Raw genomic sequence first — 25,327 nt, 5'->3', positions numbered from 1 at the left:
GGCCAGTCAGGTGGTACTGGCAATGACCATGCTCAAATGGGCTTTTTTTACGTGCCACCTGCACAGGAGTCAATCCAGCGGCACTGGCAACTACCACGCTCAAATGTTTTTTTAACGTGCCAGTAAGGTGACACTGGTAATGATCACACTCAAATGGTACTTTTTACATGCCACCGGCACGGAAGCCAGACAGCTGCTCTGACAGTGATCCCGCTCAGATGGAGCTGTTAGCGCTCCACTGGCACAGGTGCCAGTCATCGAATTTGGTTCAATTTCAATTTCATATATATATATATATGTTGAAGGGCAGTTGTTGATATGTTACAAGAACACAAAAGTATAATATTCTCTAATGGGATAAAATTCAATGAACCATGACAAAATGGATACAATACAGCATCAATCAATAAAATATCTAACTGAAAATGCAGCTTCATTTTAGAAGAAAAAAAAAAAAGGTGGAATTCTGGTTTAAGCACCCCATATAACCCCACATAACTTTTAGTCTTTTGGAATTTTCAGAAAAGTATTACAAATTTGTGTTCTACACACAGGAATTTATTCAATTATGAAAAACAAAATTAAAAAAAAAATCTTTTGAACTCCAACACCCTCCTTAAATTCTAAAAGCTTCGCTCGTTTTTGAATGCATTCTTTTTTAATCAGAGTTTAAAATATGAACAATTTGAAATTTTTGGTTAAATCACATGAATGGACCACCCTTGGGTGTATCATTATTCCATTAAGTGTGTTTATGGGGAGAAAAATATTGAAAAACATCAATACATGTCAGAGTGACAAAGAAACAAATATGGTATCAGGTGGTTGTGAGATGTGCTAAAAACAACAGCTAAATTCCCTTAAATCACACACAAAAACAGTTGGGGTTTTTTTTTGTTTTTTTTTTCATAATCATATGAACTCTCATGTGTACAACACAAATTTGCAAAAATTTTCTGAAAATGCTTAAACCAGAATTCCACCAAAAACAAAAATATGAATGCCCAGATGTTTGTCCTTGCAGAAATGGTGTTGAGTAGAAACTGTTCAACATGGGTGCTGAACTGCAGCAGGGGTACATATTGTCACCTTTCCTTTTCATAATTTTTTATGAACTGGATTGGATTGGATTGGCTTGTGCAGCCACTCTGAAAGTGGTATCATAATTGATGAGTGTAGAACCAGTCAGATGATATCTGATGATAATGACATGGTGCTACTAAGCTCATCAGAAAGTGATTTCCAGCATGCATTGAATGAGTTCACTGCCAAGTGTTGCAAAGCAGGGAAGAGAATTAGCACTACAAAAGACCATGACACTGGTCCTGAGAGTAGACCAAGAACCAGATGGTTGGATAATATCCACAGTCTCAGTTGATCGTGCTTGGAAATCCAGCCCAAAAGCATAAATATGAAAGCTTCTGATAGGATCCTATGGAGTAGGAGTAGCCTGGGGAATCTACCCCTACAACCCTCCTAGGAATAGTGGGTGGTGTAGATGGGTGTATGGATGGAAAAGATGAAAAAGAGAATATCAAAAGCAACTTACTTGCTTGCAGTATGAAATGCTTTTCCTGTCTCAATCATACTGGAACAAAGCTTCACCAGCTGTGGAATACAGTGGAAAAGAACAAAACAATTATAAATTCATAACATAGTCAAAATAATTGCAATATTACAGAGCTGACTACACATACACATCACTGAGTTTCGGAAATGTTGAAGTAGTTATAGCTACTCCTGATAGGTATGTTGGGTAGCAAGGTAAAACAGACTCAGCTAGACAAGTTAAATAAATGAGGATAATAGCTTTGAAGGGCTGCAAAAAAACTGCCAATAACTCACGGTTAATTTCTTATAAGTATAAAATTATATTTCATATACTGACATATGAATCTGAACAGAATACTACATACATCATCATCGTCATTTAACGTCCGCTTTCCATGCTGTCATGGGTCAGACGGTTTGACTGAGGACTGGCGAACCAGATGGCTGCAACAGGCTCCAATCTGATCTGACAGAGTTCCTACAGCTGGATGCCCTTCCTAATGCCAACCACTCTGAGAGTGTAGTGGGTGCTTTTACGTGCCACCGGCACGAGGACCAGTCAGGCGGTACTGGCAACAGCCACACTCAAATGGTATCTTTTATGTGCCACCTGCACAGGAGCCAGTCCAGCGGCATTGGCAGTGACCTCGCTCGAATGTTGTTTTCAATGTGCCACTGGCACAAGTGCCAGTAAAGTGGCGCTGGTAACAATCATGCTCGAATGGTGTTTTTTACATTGTGTTCTTGAGCAAAGCACTTCATTTCACATTGCTCTGCAATCATTTCGACATCTAGCATATGGCACCTTTTGCACCTGTACAGGTAATGTCGAAGTGATGGAGGGAGTGAGCTTATGTCTACACAAACATTTGATCACTATAAACAAATTGTCTGTGTGGCTGTTTGGTAAGAAATTGTCGAAACCCTCATAAGTCATCTACTGATGGGAGAGTCCATCATACATATATATATTTTACAATTTAAAAATAGGATAAAATCTTTATAAGAATTTATCAAGTAGTTAGTATGAAAAACTTCATAAGAGAAAAAATCCACCAATTTTTTCACTTAAATATATTTATATTATAAGAGAAAAAATCCACATATATATGCCCTCTATATGATATATATATAATATATATATATATATATATATATATATATATATAGAGAGAGAGAGAGAGAGAGAGACAGACAGACAGACAGAGATGACAAGTTGAAACTGTTGGATTCAACAGACAATGTTACAGGAAATATTGCATTTGTTGCTAAAAGTACAGATGAGCTAACTACTACACAAAAGCAACATCATAACCTAGGACACCAACAAAATGAAAACTTAACTAGAAGTCCATCAAGTGTGCATTATGCACAAACATACATTTTGCACCAAAAGCCTATATGAGAGTGTCTCTCGTGGTATCTACCACAGTATAGTTTGTTCTAACAGAACATCCGTCTTTAAGTGGGGATAAATACTACCTCTTGGTATTAATATTACCTGTTCTTAATACGTAGTAACAATAACAGTGACCTGACATATACATACATGCACACACACACACACACACGTCCCTAGGTTTGTAATTACATAGTCTCAATGTAAACAGGATCAGATATGACATGAAGAAGGTCAGAGGTGAGAAATGGCAGCTGAGGCCAGATGTATCATAAGTAAGCTTTGAGGAAATTCTCATAATTAGGTAAATAACAAAAATAGATGAGAATGAATGCATATGTTGTGCATGTGTGCACAAGCATATATCTATTGACATGGTTTGCGTATATCCTTATACGAAAATATATACGTACAAGTCTAAGCATATGCATGCGTTACAAGTCTTTGTATGTACCAGGCTAAATATATCTCTCAGTATATATATTAAAGAGAGAGAGAAATCAAATATGTGTGAGCCTTTTTGTACATGAATGTGAATTATACTGTTACTACTGATAAATATTAATAAAAATATACATATAGTCATATTTTGAATTCTATTTTCCTGTTTGCATCACCATACCTTTTTTTTTATTTGTATTTCCTTTTCTTTAATTTGTCTCAGTCATGTGACTTCAGCCATGCTGGAGCACTGCCTTTAGCCGAATGAATTGACCACAGGACTTATTCTTTTGTAAGCCTAGTACTTACACTATCAGGTTCTTTTGCTGAACTGGTGGGGCAGGGGCAAACAGACACACAGACACACACACATATATAGGACGGGCTTCTTTCAGTTTCTGTCTACCAAATCCACTAACAAGGCTTTTGTCGGCCCGAGACTATAATAGAAGACACTTGCCCAAGGTGCCATGCAGTGAAACTGAACCTGGAACCATGTGGTTGGTAAGCAAGCTATTTACCACACAGCCACTCCTACACCTATATACACATATATTCTTTTATTTGCTTCAGTCATTTGACTGTGGTCATGCTAGAGCACTGCTTTAAAGGGAATTAGTCGATCAAATCAACCCTAGGACTTATTCTTTGTAAGCCTATTACATATTCTATCGGTCTCTTTTACCAAGCCACTAAGTTACGGAGATGTAAACACACCAACATCAGTTGTCAAGTGATGGTGGTGGGAAACAAACATATATATACACGATGGGCTTCTTTCAGTTTCCACCTACCAAATCCACTCACAAGGCTTTTGTCGGCATGAGGCTATAGTAAAAGACACTTGCCCAAGGCGCCTTGCAGTGAGACTGAACCCAGAACCATGTGGTTGGGAAGCAAGCATCTTACCACACAGCCACGCCTGTGTTTTTTAGTACATGTGTATGAATCACTTCGCTGCTTCCGCTAAATATTAATAAAAATATACAAATACTCATATTTTAAGTTCTATTTTTCCTGTTTGCATCACCATACCTATTTCTTTATTACCCACAAGGGGCTAAACATAGAGGGGACAAACAAGGACAGACATAGGTATTAAGTCGATTACATCGACCCCAGTGCGTAACTGGTACTTTATTTATCGACCCTGAAAGGATGAAAGGCAAAGTCGACCTCAGCGGAATTTGAACTCACAACGTAGCGACAGACGAAATACCGCTAAGCATTTCGCCCGGCGTGCTAACATTTCTGCCAGCTCGCCGCCTCTACATATATATGCATATACATATACACACACACACACAGTGGGGGTGTTTGTGAGGTGTTTGCATGTATGTGTGTGTGTGTGTGGTGCACGTGAGTGGTTGTATAATGAGTGTGAAAACAAATGCAGCCTATTATGTACATTCGCCTTTACACCAAATTGTTAGGATTAAATAAGAAAACAGCTCTCTCTCTGATTTCTATCAGTAAAGCAAGCAATGAGACCTGCCAAAGTTAACAGACAAACCTTTGTCCCACAAAGGCAGCAGAAATACTTTGGAGAGGAAATGTTTACACGGAATTAAAGAGCCATCACGATAACATAGTTCAAACATAGGTGTTGTAGGCATTGCTGTGTGGTTAGGAAGTTCAGTTTCTAACGATGTAGTTTCCAGGATTTTTGATTCCATTGTGCAGAAACTATGAACAAACGTCTTTTAGCAGAGTCTCAGGTAGGTTGATGCCTTCTAAGTGTGGAATTTAGAAACCATGTAGATAAATGTTATATATATATATATATGTATATATACTAGCAGTATAGCCCGGCGTTGCTCGGGTTTTGTTTTTTAGTTGCGCTTAAAACGGCAGCAGACTTTGATGTCGTGTTGAAGTTTTGACATAGTTTCAGTCTATTTTGAAAAGTAAAAATTTTGCATTATGTAGCTTGCTATTCTCTTTAAGTAAACATTTTTCTGGTTGAAATACACCGAAAAATGGTGACACAGCAGTCAAAAAAATCGTAAAAAATAGGGATTTTCATAAGAAAAAAAGCACCTTTTTGATGTAAATAATTTTTGGTCTGGACATGGACCAATTTGAATTTTTTCTTCTACGGAATGAAGAGCAAACCTTCTATCATACTCTCAATTTTGGTCAATTTGCACCACAGGGTCTCGGAGGAGATAGTGTTAGTTGAAGGCTACCAAACCTGCCACACACACACATACAACTTCAGCTTTATATGTATAGATTTATACTGATTTTTCCTTTCTTGAAGTGTGTATACATCTTTTTTATGGATTCTGTATTTGCAGAAAATGATGAACGGGATGGGAGGTGAGGGTCATGGCCATTATGAAATAGTGTTCAATAATATGGGGTTAATATTGAAAGTGCAAGGTGGTTGCCAAAGAGAGGTGGCTCCAAGGAGAGAGGCAACTGGGAGCACAAAAGTGTAGGGGATGAAATGTGTTCCTCTCATTTGATTATAATTACAACAGCCAAGATGGTGCTGCAGTTAGAAGAGTGATGGAGGTATAGTGTTGGGAAGATGAGTTGTGGAAACAGCTTAAATGGATGGGGGTGCATATAGGCAAAATTACGAGCTTTTAGGAGCTCATTTTTGCCAAGGTGGACGAGTCTTCTTGAGCACAACAAACTGCCAGTCATCTCAGCATAGTTGTTTGGATATGGAGTTTGCTTCATAACCATATGTTTGTGGGTTCTATTTCGCTGCATGAATTTTGGACCAACTAGTGAGTGAATGAGTGTGGGGGGAGGGGTGCGCACACGTGAATTTTTTGCATTCTATCTTTGCATGACACCATCTGAGCAAAATGGTGGTGTCAGGTTTACATTCCTTGTAAAGGGTAAAGACGCCCCCCTTCAGTTATGAATGACCATGAAATTGCACCTAGAAAGTTACCCTCCGAGGTACAAGACTGAGCAAGGTTGTTTATGGAAGTCCAGCAGTTGCCCATGCATACCAGCCACACCTTTCCACACCACTGATGTTATCCAAGGGAGAAGGCAAAGGACAATACAGCTTGGCCCCAGTGATGTCGCAACTCATTTCTACAGCTGAGTAAACTGGAGCGATATGAAATAAAGTGTCTTGCTCAAGAACACAACACACAGCCTGGTCCAAGAACCGAACTCACTACCTCATGATTGTGAGCCCAACACTCTAACCACTGAGCTATGCGTCTTCCGCATTCCAGCATAGTGATCGTTACCAGCGTCGCCTTACTGGCACTTGAGCCCCGTGCTAGTAGGGTGCTAAGAGCATCATCCGAGCATGACTGTTTCCAGAGCGGCTAACTGGCTTCCGTGCCAGTGGCATGTAAAAGGCACCATTTGAGCGGGATCGTTACCAGCATCACCTTACTGGCACCTGTGCCGGTGGCATGTGTAAAAAGATTCGAGTGAGGACATTGCCAGTACCGCCTGACTGGCCCCTGTGTCGGTAGCACGTAAAAGCACCCACTATACTCTCGGAGTGGTTGGCGTTAGGAAGGGCATCCCGCTGTAGAAACTCTGCCAGATCAAGACTGAAGCCTGGTGCAGCCATCTGGTTCGCCAGCCATCAGTCAAATCGTCCAACCCATGCTAGCATGGAAAGCAGATGTTAAACGAAGATGATGATGATGATGATGATTTCCAAAGATCAGCAGAATAAATAACCCCTCTCCTGTTGTATGCTTTCTAACTCCAGGCCAGCTCTGTTCCAGCAGGACTAAGATTCTATAACATAATGTACTATGTCACTCATGCTATGTTATTGCTATTTAACCCCAGGTCAGCCCTTTTCATCAGCTATAGCATTGTTCTGAGTTTTTCCTTTTTTTTTTTGTAGTTGTTTTATATTTTTAATGGCAAGTCGTAACTTGAGGAGGAATTTGCTGTAATTTGTACAAGTTGAGAGCTACCACAAGAAATTCACTCATTGACTCAAACCAGATGTGTCTGAGAAGAGTAAACCCAACTGTTCCATCATAATCATCACCATCATCTTCATCACCACTGCAATTAGCACCACCATTATCTTAATTAGTACCAGTATTATCCTAATTAGCATGTGATTATCTTAATTACCACACCTATACTTATACCCCTTGTTCTAAATTTGTTTTCTTTGCCACATTGTTGTAATACTGTTCTACATCTCAGGACATGAGACACGAGCGTACCACTGCCATGTCATGGTTAAGACATGACTGTAATGCTGCTCTATGTCATAACTATGTGTCCTGTGCCATAGTTATGACATCACTAACTCTATCCTGTGAGAATACATGGCCCAGTGGGTAGGATACTGCACTCGTGATCATGAGATCATGGGTTCAATTTCTGGACCAGGTGGTGCGCTGTGTTCTTCAGCAAAACACTTCGTTTCACTTTTATATATTAGGTGTGGCACACAATGTAACTGTACAGGTAATGTGAATTTGATGAAGAGACTGAGATGATGTGCAGCAGAAATATTTGATCACAATCTAATCACCTATGTAGGTTGTTCAGCAAGAGATTGTGGAACCATCTTTCTCAGATTCAAGAGACTAATAATAATAATAATTAGTCAAATGTATCAGTCCCAGGACTTAATTTTCTAAAGCCTGGTACTTATTCTATCAGTCCCCTTGGCTGAACTGCTAAGTTACGGGGACATAACTTAGCTGGCTGTCAAGTGGTGGGTGGGCACAGACACAAAGGCACACACACGTGTGCGTGTGTATAATAACAAATTTTATATAGAGTTACCCATTGTTTCGCACCCACAAACACTATCTGCAACTTCTAGGAGTATTGGAGTGAGTCAATTCTGCATGTGCCTTTAGTATTTCCTCACCCTTTGCATCATCCCAAGTCCTCCCTGAGCTCTCTTTCCCATAAGTTCCCCTCCACTGACAGTGCAACACTTCTTTATAGAATTCCCCTCAGTCTTATTTATCATGTGCCCTTACCAATGCAGTCTTCTCTCTTGCACACTATTTCTGATTCCTCTTGTTTTCAGTTTTTCTCTCAGCACACCCAGCAGAGTATAGTTTCTTTGTGTCTTTCTAGCCTACACAAATCCTCATCATTCAAGGACTATCCCTCACTATAATGCAGCATTGTGCTTCACATACAAGCATTATACAGTCCACCCTTCACGCTGAAAGAGAAGCTCTTTGTTGCTAAAAGAGGTCCTCTTTGAACTTTTTCTAAACAGTTCTCACTCTGGCTACTAAATATTCAATACGCCCACCTCTAATAATAATTAGGTCCCCTAGATAACAAAACTATATACTACTTCTAGAAATATTAGAGGGAGTCAGTTTTGCATGTGGTTTAGTACTTACTGACCCTTTGCACCACTCACATGTGAAGTTTACCTTCTCCATTAGCCTACCTATTGTCCATCTGCATTTCTTGTGCATCTACAGTTTACAGTGATCCCTCGCTACTTCGCGGTTCAACTATCGCAGATTCACAACTTCGCAGATTTTTAAAATATATATATATATATGAACGCTTAAAATTTTTCACCAAATCCATTAAAATATTAATAATAAATATTATTTCCTAGTCTAGGAACAACAAAACAAGCGTAAAATAGCAAAAAAGCATATACAAGGGTATTTGAACTTAAGACTGGCTATGATTCGTGCAATGGAGAAAGACGACGAATCACAGCTTTCTATTTTGTAATCTGGCCTGTGTAACAGTAACAATCTTTATTTTTTTAAAATCTAAAGTGTTATTGCTTAACGGTTGTCCTTATTATTAATAGACTACTGTAATGGGCGAGTTGTTAACAGTATAGGGAGGGTTTTAAAAGTCCAAATACACGTTAAACAAACAATGTAAATATGGTGTCCCTACATCGCAGAAATTCAGTTATCGCGGCCGGTCTCGGAACCAATCTACCGCAATAAACAAGGGTTCACTGTAAACTGGGTGCATCAAATACAATTGCTACTGACACCTATTTTGCATATTGAGCAGCAATACTATTTCCCCGACAGCAGTAGGGCTCTGTGTATATACATTCATCATCATTTAACATCCTCAAAAAGGCTTGTCCATGCCTGTTATTAAACTGCACATCTCAGGATGGACAACAATAAAACAACAACTGGTAATGAACTGAGGGCATTGAGGATGAAACAAGGTGAGTAACAAGCCTATCATTGAGCTAAATTCACATGCAAGTTCTAGATGACAATTAAAATCACCAACACCAAACAGTATAACAGTGATGGAAACTATAATATTTAGCTCTGACCCTTTTAGTTCTGGGTTGATATAAAACCTGGAAATGGAATTCTGACTCATTCTCGCAAGACTCATAAATAAAATGTAACAGTAATAAGTACTAGTGATCATCATCAACTGGTGATTTGCCCAGACCAATGCAACTCTTCCACAGTAAATGTACCAATGAAGGAAAGTAACGTAGCCAACTGGCTTGGCTTTTAATCACATTGATCTTGCTGGCTGAAATGTCTATGCACACCACAACTACAAATGACAGCAATAGTTCACTAACTGAACTGGTTGATTGACCGGTCATTGACAGTTTGTTGTCTCACTGACTTAACCCTTTTGTTACTGTATTTATTTTGAGATGCTTCGTGTTTCTTTCAATTACTTTAAATATAACAAAGAATTTAGTAAAATAACTTAGTTATCATTCAGCTAGTATTAGGAACATAAATTGTGACTAAGGTTTGGTGGAAGATTTTAATTCAAAACTTATGAAAACAAGACATTTGTATTACAGAGCCAGAGCTGGTTTTGGCCGGGCTGGTAATGAAAGGGTTAATATATTTATTTGCCAAAATAGTTCACATCCACCATGCTGCATCCCATGAATTCTATACACTCAGGCTCAGGTGCTAATATGTTAGTTAACATAACTAACTTAGGTTAGTTGGGACCTACCTTGGTAGATGCAACTACTCTAGGTCAGAGTAGACCTGAGAACAATAGAGGCTAAGAAGTGGTTCCACACTCCTCAAAGCTTAAGGACTACCAAACCAGAGCCCCGCTACCAGATGCAGTTAAAAGTCACATCCTGATCTGTCTCACAAGACCAGTGATTATACAAGGAAATTAATTGAATTCACTGCTCTAATTCCGTCCTTTGTGATGGTAGGGGAGTTTGCATGATTCTGTAACCCGGAGAGCTATACTGGAAAGGAATTTAACTTCCTTGACAGACATATTAAAACCACCACTGTTTCATAGAATATTAGAACCAGGTATGAGAGTGGCAAAAGTCACTGTCAAATGCAAGAGATACAACCTGTGACTGAGTGAAGTACAATGGCTCAAAGTAGGACAACTGAGGCTTTTGACAAGTGAATTAGTGCTCAGTAGCAGACACAATAGAGAGATCAAGCGAGAAAAGTGGCACTTGATTGAACACAACATTAGAAGGCCCCAACACAATGTCATCCATGGTAATCTCTCTGGGGGGATTATCTTGGATTAAAGGAAAAGAAGGTTCCTAAATACCTGGTAACATCGCAAAAAGTGAGAAAATGTGGATGGAACTGGGGACAATTGGAATGGAAGACCCTGGACAGAGACAAGTAATGGGAGATCACTGATGGCCTATACTCCTTGGAGGAGCATAGGACATCAATGATCATCCTCTCCTGTAATGAACCTCAAACCAAGGAAAATAAAACCAACGCTACAAAATATTAAACAACATGGAACACAGAAATAGATAGAAGAAATAGGGTTGGAGTTAAGTAGTCTTAAAGTGACATAGGGTTATGGCAAAATGAAAAATAAAAGGGATCAGTGGCATCTAGTGGAGGAGACTAAAGTCTTACCTTCTCCAATCTAACTTCCAGTAGTTCGATATCATTTTCAGCATCTTCGAGGGAAGCTCTGAAATCAAAGAAAAGAAAAAGAATTAAGTAACAGTAATTAATAATAAAATAATCATTATCAAATATACATCAATCCTTATAGAAGAAAAATCAGCCTTATATCATCATCATCATCATCGTTTAACATCCGTTTTCCATGCTGGCATGGGTTGGACGGTTTTGACTGAGGGCTGGCAACCAGATGGCTGCACCAGGCTCCAGTCTTGATCTGGCAGAGTTTCTACAGCTGGATGCCCTTCCTAACGCCAACCACTCTGAAAGTGTAGTGGGTGCGTTTTACGTGCCACCTGCACGGGGGCCAGTCAGGCGGTACTGGCAATGACCTTGCTTGAATCTTTTACACGTGCCACCGACAGAGGTGCCAGTGAAGCAATGATCACGCTCGAATGGTGCCCTTTTACGTGCCACGGGTACGGAAGCCAGTTGGCTGCTCTGGCAACGATCACAATCGGATGGTGTTCTTGGCACCCTACTAGCACAGGCATAAGAAATAGAAAAACAGAAATAGACAGAAATAGAAAAACAAAGCTGTTTCATGTTCTTTACGTCAATAGACTTACAGTTCAACAAATACAAATATGACAATAGTATCTCCTTTGACATGGTTTCCACAGATGGATACCATAACACCTTACAGCGTGTATTGAGTGCTTTTTCTTGGCAGCAGGGTGAACAATGGCACTGGTGAGGTTGCTAAGTAACTTGCAAGTGAAAGGAGAAGAAGATCTGTTAACTAAGTGCGGTTGTAGTAGAGGGGAAGGTGGTTTTATGCTGGTTGAAGGGTGGGGGTACCTTGTCTTGCAGGTACTTGGTGACTCCACCAGTGCTGGCAACACGAAAAAAACAGGCACTACACTCTGTGAAATGGTCAGCACTAGAAAGAGCATCCAGCAGTAGAAATCAGGTTAAAGCAGAGATTGGAGCTCGGCACAGTCCTCCGGTTCGTCTGTTCATGTCGAACCATTCCACTCATGCCAGCATAGAAAAAGAAACATTAGATGGGGATGATGAAGACGAAGATGATAATGGTGATGATGACAATGATGATGATGATCATAACACCAATGCCTGGGCATGTGTGTGTATATATGTGTCTGTCCATTTCCGACTTTACAGTTCAGTACTTAGCAGTAGGAATGGTTATCTGTACTTACTTGTAGAAACAATCTTGTCCCCACAAAATAATAATAATAATAATAATAAATGATATCTACACCAGTCATAAATATGAAAAATGGGAGTAAAAAAAATATATATTTAAAATGCAAAAATATAAAGAGAAAAAAAAAGTTAAGTAGGAAATAGTAGCAAGAAAAAAAAGACAACAAAAACTGTGGACTGTTTGTTTCGTAAGGACCACACAGCTATATGGCCACCCCTACCTACTCATTCATATGAAAGAGAGAGAGAGAGAGTGTGTGTGTGTGTGTGTGTGTGTGTGTGTGTGTGTGCATGTAAGCATGCATGAAAACCCAACAAAATAGCATGTTTACTGCAAAGTCAACAAATATACGAGAGAGAACCTTCACGTCTGTGAATAGATGTCATTCTTAAACTGGCAACAGTTGTTGAAATCATTATAGTAAACCAATAGGTATTGACACTGCCAAGCTTAGCTTTGCCTTTGATGTTTCTGGGTCAGTAAAATAGAAAACCAGTCATATACTGGGGTCAATGTAGTAGACTGTTTCCCTCCTCACAATTTCGGGCCTTCTGCTTACAATAGACAGAATTAGGATTGTTATTATTATTACTATTATTATTGTTATTATTAAGGCAGCGAGCTGGCTGAATTGTTAACATGCCAGGCAAAATTCTTAGTGGTATTTCATCTGTCTTTACGTTCTGAGTTCAAATTTCACCAAGGTCCACTTTGCCTTTCATCCGTTAATGTTTTTTTTTCTTCTTAAAGATCAAGTTATTAGTTGTTGATATGTTTAGCATTATTTCATTCTTCTTGGAATCAACAGAACAGTATAAAGTTGAGACAAATAAATGAAAAGAAATATGTGATAAAAAGCTTGCTTCCCAACTACATGGTTCCATGTTCAGTCCCACTGCATGGCACCTTAGGTAATTGTCGTCTACTATATAGCCTTAGGCCAACCACAGCCTTGTGAGTGGATTTGGTAGACAGAAGCTGGTGTGTGTGTGTGTGTGTCTTTGTGTCCATGTTTGCTCCCTAGTACCACTTGAATAACTAATGGGTGTTAGTTTACTTATGTACCTGTAACTTAACAGTTTGGCAAAAGTGACCAATAGAATAAGTACAAGGCTTAACAGAAAAATAAGTACTAAGGTCGATTCATTCAACTAAAGCAAAAAAAAATTCTTTGTGGCAGTGCCCCAGCATGGCCACAATCTAATGACTGAAACGAGTAAATGGTAAGAGATTATGAAGCATTCCTTATTTCATTCCTTTCTTTTTTTCCAGTAATTATGTGGTAACATCTAAGAGAAGTGCCATCTAGTGGTTGCATAAACGAGCAAACATTATCCAGATGAGAGGCTGTATTGACCTATCACCATCGCTCCATCTTCACCCATCATCACTCCTCCATCCATTCATCTCTATACTCACTCCAGTCAGTCTCTCACCTCACCATTTCCATCAATCCACTTGTACCCACCTTCCCTCTGCCAGTTCCCAGGGCACTTCAATCATCACCCTCTCATTCATGTTTTCATCTCACCACTTGTGATGTTCGCTAGCCCACCCACTCCCATCTACCACTTCTCTGCCTCTTTTTCTCTCCTCATCCTCTCCTCTGCAGTTTCTCTTCCACCTTAACACCTTTTCTACTTATTAGCATTTTTTTTCTCCCTCCACTAATTTCAACCACGAAACTAGTGGTTTTCAACCACTTTTTTTGTTTTACCTATGGACTACTGGGTGTCCATGTGAGATTTTGATGTTAAAATTTGTCCAATAAACTTCTACAATATCCTTTTATTCTTTTGTTTGTTTCAGTAATTTGGCTGCAGCCATGCTGGAGCACCACCTTTTAGTCAAACAAATCGACTTCAAGACTTATTCTTTGTAAGCCACAGTTAAATGACTGAAACAAGTAAAAGAGTAAAAGAGAGTACCTTAAACAATGTAGTCCTCGTTACATTATGTCTGAATGAAAGACAGGAGGATCATTATTCTCTGATCATGCCCTGCTGGATCCAAACTAACCTGGCGCTGAGCAACAACAGCCAAATCTGCATGGAACAAAACCCTCCTATCTTTAAAAAGAAGAACACTTTAACCAATGTAGCCCTAGTTACCCTGTCTGAGTGAAAGGTGGAGAGGTCATTACTGAAACGTCTTTGGTATTGCCTTTGCTGGACAAGAACTGGTCTGAGGCTCAGCATTAACAGCCAAATCTCAATCAAAGCAAATCGTACTGCCTTAAAAAAGGAAGGTCACATTGGTTTATGTATATTTTTGATATACTCTTTTACTCTTTTACTTGTTTCAGTCATTTGACTGTGACCATGCTGGAGCACCGCCTTTAGTTGAGCAAATCGACCCCAGGACTTATTCTTTGTAAGCCTAGTACTTACTCTATCGGTCTCTTTTGCCAAACCACTAAGTTACAGGGACGTAAACATATCAGCATCAGTTGTGAAGCGATGTTGGGGGGGACAAATACAGACACACACACATATATGTATATATATATATATATATACATATATGTGTGTGTGTGTGTATATATACATACATATATACGATGGGCTTCTTTCAGTTTCCGTCTACCAAATCCACTCACAAGGCTTTGGTCGGCCCGAGGCTATAGTAGACGACACTTGCCCAAGGTGCCATGCAGTGGGACTGAACCCAGAACCATGTGGTTCATAAGCAAGCTACTTACCACACAGCCACTCCTACACCTATATGTTGGGTAGAAATAAAAAGTGGGGATGAGATGATCCCGGCTGGCATTTCTTTTACAGTATATCTGCTGAATCGGTGCTGATATGGGAGCTAAACAGCTACAACTACAGCTAGCCAATGTGGGGGCTTTTCTTTCATCATTCAACAAGCTGAAAGTAACTAAATCTTCACATCACTCCCTGCTCCAATATCTTAATGCAGGAAAGATAAACTAGATAATGCAGTTAAAGAGTCTTCTTGAAAAGTAGGTATGGCCATAGCTGGAATGCTTTTGATAATAGATCTGCTTGTTCAGAGCTAATATGGGGCTAAACACCACCACCACCATCAACAATACTATAATAAACATTAGATAAGGCTTGGATAAAAAACGGGCTGCTGACAACTGAAATACATTTGGTTGTAAGCTGCAATATCAGGATTGACACAAGATTAACCATTTAGTGTTCTGATTATTCTATGAAACATATTGCTAATTGATTCACATTGATTTGAATTAATCAAGCATTATCTCATATCTTCAAGATCTAGATGGTGCAATTACTTCATGTAGAATAACATTGTAGGGTAGGTGTGAGAGCCTGGATCTGGTCAGTTTGAACATAAAACAGATTAAATATATTGGCCAGATATGGCCGGTTTAAATACTAAAGGGTTAAACAACAATAACTACGGGTGTAGGCTTGACTACAAGGTTAAGAAGCTCGCTTCCCAACCATGTGGTCTTGGGTTCAGTCCCACTGCACAGCACCTTGGATAAGTCTTCTACTATGGCCCCAGGCCAACAAAAGCTTTGTGAGAGTACTTGATAGACAGAAGTGTGTGGTGTGTGTGTGTGTGTGTGTGTGTGTGTGTAAATCTATAAGGGGATTTCTGTTTTTCTCCCTCCTCCACCAGGTAACAATCAGTGTTGCTTTGTTTATGTCCCTGTAACTTAGCAGTTCAGCATAATACACTGATAGAATAAGTACCAGGCTTAACCCTTCAGCATTTAAACCAGCTATATACAGCCCCCAAGTAAAAGAGTAAAAAAGAGTATTGAAGTTAATTTGTTCGAGAGAACTCTTTAAAGTTGTGCTCCAGTATGGCCGCAGTCACATGACAAGTAAAAGATAAGAAATAAAAATATATGTTAAATAATGTTGTTTTAGATACATTATCTCTGTGAATAAGAGCCACAAGACTCACAACTGGAACCACTTCAAATCAAAAGTCCATTGGATCAAGGTCAACTTAATGATAAACAAGACACACACACAAAGGAAGAAGTGCACGAAAATTGGATAGGCGTGGTAAGAAGCTTGTTCCCAACCACATGATCCTGGGTTCAGTCCCACAGCGTGGCACCTTGCACAATTGACTTCTTACTATAGCCTCGGGCTGACCAAAGCATTGTGAGTGGATTTGGTAGAAGGAAACTGAAAGAAGCCTGTCATATATGTGTGTGCGTGTTTGTCACCGCACCATCGCTTCACAACCAATGTTGGTGTGTTTACATCCACTGTGTGGCACCTTGGGCAAGTGTCTTCTACTATAGCCTCGGGTCGACCAAAGCCTTGTGAGTGGATTTGGTAGACAGAAACTGAAAGAATGGTGTGTTTACATCCCCTTAACTTAGCAGTTCGGCAAAAGAGGCCGATAGAATAAGTACTAGGCTTACAAAGAATAAGTCCTGGAGTCGATTTGTTCGACTAAAGGCGGTGCTCCAGCATGAGTGCAGTCAAATGACTGAAACAAATTAAAAGAATAAAATGTATATAATCTGAATAAAAGCTGCAATGCTTTTAACAGTAGATCCACCGGATCAGGGCTGACCTAGGGTAAAACAACATGAGGTTCTTGGCCCTTTGTTCATTCTGTGTATCACATGTGAAACACAAGACATATTTCCCTGGTGTGTATGCATCGTATGTAATACACATTCCAGATTTTTTCAAACTCCAAGAGTTGACTTGGGACTTATGAAAGGAAAGCTTTATATTTACTGTGGGCGTGTGAAACATGGGCTAAAAAGCTGAAAAAAGTCTGAAACAGACAGCTAAGACAAATTTATGAGAATGTTTTTGGACAGGTGAAGGGCTAAGCTAATGAGGGGCCTCAATATGATCGCTCAACCTTGATCTTTCAGAAATAACAGCTAAATCTCTCTTAAATCACATCACCCGTCTTAAAGAAAAGATGTGGAGGCACATGGTCTAGTGGTTAGAGCAGCGGATATGCAGTCGGGGGGGTCGCGGGTTCGAATGTCAGACCGGGCGATGTGTGTGTTTATGAGCGAAACACCTAAGCTCCACGCGGCTCCGGCAGAAGGTAATGGCGAACTTCTGTTGACTCTTTCACTACAATTTTCTCACTTTCCTCCTGCATCTTGCAGCTCACCTGCGATGGACCGGCATCCCGTCCAGGTGGGGAACCTATAAGCCAAGGAAACCGGGATCCGGGAGAAGGAACAAAATTAAAGAAAAGATACACCAGCAATACTGCATAACAAGCAAAAAACAAAGCAAAAAAAAAAGACAGAATGGTCATGGCTGGAATGCCTCTGATCCAAAAAGTCTGTCTTTGCACAATTTAGGTTGACCTGAGACTAAACTAATACAATAACACAGGATTTTCTTTCAGACCTTGAAATTAACAAACAAAAATCCTGGGGGTCGATTTGTTCAACTAAAAAAAAAGACCCCCGTCAAGGTGGTGCCCCAGCATGGCCACAATCTAATGACTGAAACAAGATATGTAAAAAAAAAAAATTTTTTTTTAAAAAGGTTAGCAAACAAGATAAAGAAAGGGAAGATAAATATACTAAATCTACTCCGTAAATATTACAAGTTTTGCAAAAAATACTATTCACGCAACCATCCCTATCTAATTTCTTCCTCTGCGAAAATATTTAGTTGCTACTAGTTGGTCTCAATTTTATCAGTCCATCTGTCCATCAATCTTAGCAGTCGAGCACACACTTGAACACAGTTAAATATGCAACATCATAATACCAAAGGAGCAGCAGCAGCAGCAGCAGTAGCAACAAGAGGATTCCTAAGCTGCTCTCTCGTTCTCTCTCTCCTTCTGGTCTTATAGATGACTTGTCATTGTCGTTTCACAGAGTTATTCAATTACAGTCAGCTTGGTGACTGGGTTTGTGTTGTGATGCGATGTGCTTCTGGGACCCAACCTTTTCCTTAATATTTTTTCTGTTTTTATTTTTATTCTTACTTCTGAAGTTCAAGTGTGTGTATGTGTGTGTGTGTGTATGTGTGTGTGTGTGTATGTGTGTGTGTGTGTGTGTGTGTGTGTATGTGTGTGTGTGTATGTGTGTGTGTGTGTGTATGTGTGTGTGTGTGTGTGGTGTTTGGTTTAGGGAAGAGAACAAAAGGGAGAGAGCAATAAAGGGGGGAGAGATGGGAATGGTGAGAGAAAGAAGGACAGAGATGGAAGAGAGAGAAGAGGAGAGGGAGGAGGAGAAGGAGGAAGAAGTGCAGTGGAAGGAAGAGGGGAAAAAAAGGGAAATTAGGTTGGAGTAACAATTTGAATTGGAAAGATAAACCATATGTAGGAAAGAGACAAACTCTCTGGAGGAAATAGGGATTAAAAAGGGGAAGAAGTAGAGAGAAGTGAATGAAAGAGGTTGTGTGTGTATGTGTGTGTGTGTATGTGAAAGAGAGAGAAAGAGAGGTGAAGAATGAAGGGAATGCAAGAAAATGGGAAAAACAGTGAAATTCATTTCAGATGAGAGCAAGGATGTTGAAACATCTAGCAAGGGAGAGTTGTGAAGAGAAGAGCAGAGATAAAGGAAGACAAGGTAGAAGAAAGGAAGGCAGTGGAGGGGGAGGGGAAGAGAAAGAGAGAGTAAAGGAGAGAGAGAGGAAAGAAGAGAGAGAGAGGGGAAAGGAGAGAGAGAGAGAGAGAGAGAGAGAGAGACCAATAGAATAAGTACTAGGGCTACAAGGAATAAGCTCTGGGTTTGATTTGTTTGACCAAAGGTGGTGCTCTAGCATGGCCGCAGTCAAATGACAAAGACAAGTAAAAAAAGTAAAAGACTACATATATACACACACATACACCCACACGTATATATACAATGGACTTTCAGTTACCATTAACCAAAACCTTATTTATGGACATGACATGAGTGGTGAGAGGTGCCGAATCCAATGGGTTGGTAGTGTTTGAGTGGAGGTGGCATGACACCAGCAAGCTCCAAAGAATGGTGGCCATTATGTCAAGAGGACCGACTTGCACCAGATAGAATGGATCATTTAATAATTAACAATGTTTGCAATAGACACCACTCAGTGCTAGCAATAATGCAGCTTGTGGTTGAACCTACAGCAGCTAGCTCTCAAATCAGAGATAATAGGAACTGCACCACTTAAAGGTGGGTGACCCCAATGTACATGAAGAGCAGAGGGTAAGTTGATTACAGCAACCCCAATGCCCAACTGATACTTATTTTATGAACTGTGAAAGATGAAAGGCAAAAATTTACCTTGGCAAATTGGCAGAAATGGTAGCACGCTGGGCGAAATGCTTAGCGCTATTTCATCTGCCGTTATGTTCTGAGTTCAAATTTCGCTGGGGTCAACTTTGCCTTTCATCCTTTCGGGGTCGATAAATCAAGTACCAGTTACACACTGGGGTCAATGTAATCGACTTAATCCCTTTTTCTGTCCTTGTTTGTCCCTTCTTTGTTTAGCCCCTCGTGGGCAATAAAGAAATAAGAATTTGAACTCAGAATGTTAAGATGAACAAAATGCCGCTAAGCATTTATTCCAGCATGCTAATGATTCCACCAGCTTGCTGCTTTAACATGGAATTAAATATTGCATATACACATAAAGACACTGAGTAACCATCACACATATTTACACATGTAGAGTATATAGTGATTTGAAAAGGAGTTGAGATCCAATCATAGGTTGTAGAGAAAAGCTGGAGAACTATAGTATTTGGCTGGACTAACTAGATTGATTTTATACTTATTCTTTCATCTAGGTAAATTGATATGTGGATTGGATTTTGAGATTAAACCACATTGATCTGAGATCTATTACTAATAACAAAGTGAACCGATTGGTAGATTGTGGTCTGAGACTGAACAATATTGATCTGGTACCTGCTATTGACAGATACATGAACTGATGGGTAGGCTGTGGTCTAAGACTGAACCAGTTTGATCTGGTAACTATTCCTGTCATCTAGAGGTGATGGGAAGATTATGGTCTAAAACAGAACCAGCTTGACTTAGCTAGCATCTATTCCTGCCATTTAGAAAGAACAAATTAATTGACTAGGCTCTGATACAGAAACATAATGAGCTGCTAGATGCTGCTGACAATTAGATAAACTAATTGGTGAACAGTGATCAGAGGCTGACTCACAGTGATGATGCATATGTTCTTCATCTAACATAAGAACCTAAACTGGATAGATTCCATACCTATTCCTGTGACTGATAGACAGTGGTCTGGAACTGAACCACATTGATCTGGTATGTATTCTTGGCAGCTTAATGAACTGGTTGGTGGAATGAGGTCAAAAGATGAAGCAGTTTGATCTGATGCCACCCATTTCTGACAGCTAGATGAAGTCAATTATATAGACAGTTTTAGCCTGAATCACAATGAAATGCCATCAATGAGTTTAAATCTTGTGCCATATACCAAAGTGTTCATTACATTATTAATTTATCAAGTTCACCACATTGTGTCTATACTAAATAACAGAGCTCTAATTAAAGCTGTATGAGAATATTGCTTTTTGACCTCATCTAATCTAATTAGAAGATTTACACTTCATATTGCCTTTCACTCTCTCTCTCTCTTTCTCTCCCCATTATTATTATTATTAAGGCAGCGAGCTGGGAGAATCGTTAGCACACCACACAAAATGCTTAGCGGCATTTCGCCCGTCACTACGTTCTGAGTTCAAATTCTTCCAAGGTCAGCTTTGCTTGTCATCCTTCCAGGGTCAATAAATTAAGTACCAGTGAAACACTGGGGTTGATGTAATCAACCAATCCTCTCCTCACCAGATTTGAAGCCATGTGCCTCCAGTAGAAAAGATTATTATTATTATTATTATTATTATTATTATTATATGTTTGACTTTTGCTTTGTATTTGTACAAGTTGACTCCAAGTCTAACCCAGGGACCTCAAGAGACAACAATGTAGAAGTTCATGTTGGCGTTATGCCAAGGGTGTCATAATTTGGTTTTGCACATAGTATTGTTCTAGAGAATGTTTAAGAAAACATAAGAAAATTATTATTATTATCATTATTATTATTATTATTATGGTGGCAAGCTGGCAGAATCATTAGCACACCAGGCAAAAATGCATAGCAATATTTCATCATTCTTCATATTCTGAGTTCAAATTCCATCGAGGTTGACTTTGCCTTTCAACCTTTTGGGGTCAATAAAACAAGTACCAGTTAAGCAGTGGGATCAATGTAATCAACACATCCCCCTCTCTGTAATTGCTGGCCTTGTGCCATAATTTGAAGCCATTATTATTAAGGTGGCAAAAGGCAGCAAGCTGGCAGAATTGTTAGCATACTGGAAGAAATGCTTAGCGGAATTTTGCCCATCACTATGTTCTGAGTTCAAATTCAGCTGAGGTTGACTTTGCCTTTCATCCTTTCAGGGTCAATAAATTAAGTACCAGTTGCGTACTGGGGGCGATGTAATCGACTAGTCCCCTCCCTGCAAATTTCAGGCCGTGTGCCTGCCTTTAGTAGAAAGGGTTTATTCTTTTCTACTCTAAGCACAAGGCCCAAAATTTTGGGGAAGGGGGGGCAGTCAATTAGATTGACCCCAGTACATAACTGGTACTTAATTTATCGACCCCGAAAGAATGAAAGGCAAAGTCAACCTTGGCAGAATTTGAACTCAGAACATAAAGACAGACAAAGTACTGCTATGCATTTCGTCCGGCGTGCTAACATATTTGTCAGCTCGATGCCTTGAAACTTTTCTTTTCTACTCTAGGCACAAGGCCTGAAATTTTGGGGAAGTGGGGGCAGTCAATTAGATTGACCCCAGTACGTAACTGGTACTTAATTTATCGACCCCCAAAACGATGAAAGGCAAAGTCACCCTTGGTGGAATATGAACTCAGAATGTAAAAACAGACAAACTACCACTAAGTATTTTGCCCGGTGTGCTAACATATTTGTCAACTCGACGCCTTGAAACTTTTCTTTTCTACTCTAGACACAAGGCCCGAAATTTGGGGGGAAGGGGGGCAGTCAATTAGATTAACACCAGTACATAACTGGTACTTAATTTATCAACCCTGAAAGGATAAAAGGCAATAGTGGAATATTGATATAACTAATATGGAGAGCTGGCAGAGTCGTTAGCATGCCAGGCAAAATGTTTAGCGGCATCTCATCTGTCTTCATACTCTGAGTTCAAATTCCACTGAGGTTGACTTGCCTTTCAATCTTTCGAAGTCGCTGAAATAAGTACCAGTTAAGCACTGGGGTCAATGTAATCAACTTACCCCCTCCCCTAAAAATGCTGGCCTTGTGTCGAATTTCGAAATCAACTACTTTACTGGCTTACGTAAGTGAGACAACACTGAAGTAGTACTGTTTGATATGGAAAAACAAAAATATACATCAGAACCGTAAAGGAAATAGAGAGAGCGGAAGTGGGTGATTAAGAGATACAACTGTTCTGTTGATTCGCAACAACCCCATCGCCACCACCACCACAAGAACCTACACCACAGATAGCTTCAATACACAAAGACTACATTTTATTAAATACAACTTTGGTAGCAAAGAATTCATCCAGCCAGCCTCGTTAGGTGAAAGATCTCACTCATTCTGTAACATGATGAAATATTTGATGTAATCTACCCCTGGACGCTGGATTTACTATACACAAGTCCTGGCCATGGCTTTAGACTGCATCCAACAGTGGGACCCTGGTTCGAGAGTTCCAGCCTTAGCAATCCTAACTTTTGTGTAACCCTGGTGGTCAGCTACCAAAGGGGAGACGACCACTTCTAGATTAAGTGAAGTTGAGATGGAATTGAAAGTTTTGAATTTCCATCAAAGAGCAAATAAGATGTACAAAGTATACACATTGAATGTTTTTTTTTTTATACATAGGCGCAGAAGTGGCTGTGTGGTAAGTAGCTTGCTAACCAACCTCATGGTTCCAGGTTCAGTCCCACTGCGTGGCATCTTGGGCAAGTGTCTTCTGCTATAGCCCCGGGCCGACCAATGCCTTGTGAGTGGATTTGGTAGACGGAAACTCAAAGAAGCCTGTCGTATATATGTATATATATATATAAGTGTGTGTGTGTATATGTTTGTGTGTCTGTGTTTGTCCCCCTAGCATTGCTTGACAACCCATGCTGGTGTGTTTACGTCCCCGTCACTTAGCGGTTCGGCAAAAGAGACCGAAAGAATAAGTACTGGGCTTACAAAGAATAAGTCCCGGGGTCGATTTGCTCGACTAAAGGCGGTGCTCCAGCATGGCCGCAGTCAAATGACTGAAACAAGTAAAAGAGTAAAAGAGCATTATAAACATCTTAAAACTTCTAGTCCTCGGCAGCCATGTATAGTACTATTTCATTCTTCTTTGGAATTACCAGCATAGCAATAACTCAGGACAAATTAAGTTTAAAAAGTTAAACATTGCTTACAGAGAGAAATTAGTTTACAGTTTAAAAAAAGCATTCCTGACATTGAAAAATATTTTTTTTCTTTCCTCCTAAACTGTTAGTTGGTTAATTAGTTCATTCTAGACATATCCGCTTTTTTGTTTGTTTTTTTAAGACAGTGTGGCATATGATTATGTAATTAGGAGATTTAGCTATTTTTTTTTTTTCAAGCAGGTCAACATTGTGCTCATTTAAAGCTTTAAGTAAGTCGCTGGCATGTACGGAAATTTGGAAATTACAATGGAAAAGTTTCGAAATCTCTCAAAGAACAAACCAACAATGAGAATGGAAAGTCTACTTCCAGAAAACGATTATGTAGTGGTGGAGGCATAAAACTAAGGAACAGAAGTGTGTTAGTATATGTATGTAGTCAGCAGTAGTAGTAGTAGTAGTAGTAAGAATAGTGTTAGTGTAGATAGCTAATAGTGGTAATGGTGGTAGTAACAGAAGTGATGGCAGTGTTTGTAGTCAAGGTGGTGGTGGTGGTGGTTAATGAGTAGTAGTAGTGGCGGTGGTACTAAGTTATTATTCCGCTAAGAATTTCCCCACCAAAGTAAAGTTAACATTCCTGACAATGAGATATATTATGCTGATTGACTTAACTAATATGCTAACTGGAGTGGAGGGTATGGGGGGAGAGGATGTGGGAGGAAAACAGTAAGTGCCTTGAGTGTCTGATAGGGGAAGGAAGAGGGTTTTGTTGGAGAGAAAGAGAAAGAGGAGAGAGAGAGGGGGAGAATACATGAGAGAGAAGGAAAGAGCTGTAAGAGTGGTAGTGAGTGTTGCTGGAGAGAGGGAGTGTTAGATGAGAGGGGGGAGATAATGTTGCATAAGAGAGAGCAGGACCGGTCCATGCGAGGGAGTGTTGGAGGAGAGAGAAAGAGAAAGTTGGAGGAGAAAGGAAGATGTTGCATGAGAGAGGGGGAGGGGAGTGTAAGAGAGGGGGGAGGGAGGGGAGTATGTGAGTGAGAGGGAAGGAGGGGGAGTGTGTGAGTGAGAGGGAAGGAGGGGGAGTGTGTGAGTGAGAAGGAAGGAGGGGGAGTGTGTGAGTGAGAGGGAAGGAGGGGGAGTGTGTGTGTGTGAGAGGGAGGGAGGAAAGGGGGAAGTGTGAGAGTTTGCGAGTGTGAGAAAGAGGATAGGATGAATGGGGGGAGAGAGAAAGTGAGGGTGAAAATGAGTGTGTGTGTGTGTGTGTGAAAAAAGAGAAACCAATTTGATAAACAGCATTTCTTTTTCTGTACAGCAGATAATTGAAAGAGGGGGGAGAGGAAAAAGAAGAAGCTATGCACAACACATGCTAGTGAAATTACCTGTACACACAAACACATGTGCAGCCGAAAATGAACCAATGAGAGAGCTTCTATACGATTGCTTGACCTGCTAGAAATAGCAAACTTTTCTCCCTTAAAAACCAAACCCTACCATTAATGAAAAAAAAAAAAACTACACATTAGATGAGGGCATCTGCATCGAACTCTCTCATGCACCAAATGGCA

At 39.9% G+C, this 25,327-nt stretch overlaps 1 protein-coding gene and 1 long non-coding RNA gene across 6 annotated transcripts in view; both read right to left on the bottom strand.

Moving 5' to 3' along the window:
- LOC115224576 (arf-GAP with coiled-coil, ANK repeat and PH domain-containing protein 2-like) overlaps positions 1-25,327 on the bottom strand; it is a 310,532-nt gene that overhangs the window by 220,642 nt on the left and 64,563 nt on the right. For all 5 annotated transcript variants that reach the window (XM_036513288.1, XM_036513289.1, XM_036513290.1 and 2 more), the window contains exons 2-3: positions 11,206-11,263; positions 1,550-1,608 (exon numbers count right to left, since the gene is read on the bottom strand). In XM_036513288.1, the coding sequence (XP_036369181.1) occupies positions 1,550-1,608; positions 11,206-11,263 (117 nt within the window). The remainder of the gene's footprint in view (positions 1-1,549; positions 1,609-11,205; positions 11,264-25,327) is intronic.
- On the bottom strand, positions 14,504-15,219 carry LOC118767917. Its single transcript, XR_005003828.1, has 2 exons — positions 15,148-15,219; positions 14,504-14,706 (listed from the first exon to the last, which is right to left on the bottom strand). It is a non-coding gene; the product is annotated as an uncharacterized LOC118767917 (long non-coding RNA).

This window comes from Octopus sinensis, linkage group LG25 (genome assembly GCF_006345805.1).
Source record: "Octopus sinensis linkage group LG25, ASM634580v1, whole genome shotgun sequence".
NCBI lineage: Eukaryota > Metazoa > Mollusca > Cephalopoda > Octopoda > Octopodidae > Octopus > Octopus sinensis.
Note: the sequence above shows the minus strand (reverse complement) of the source record. Positions and strands in the feature narration are given on the sequence as shown.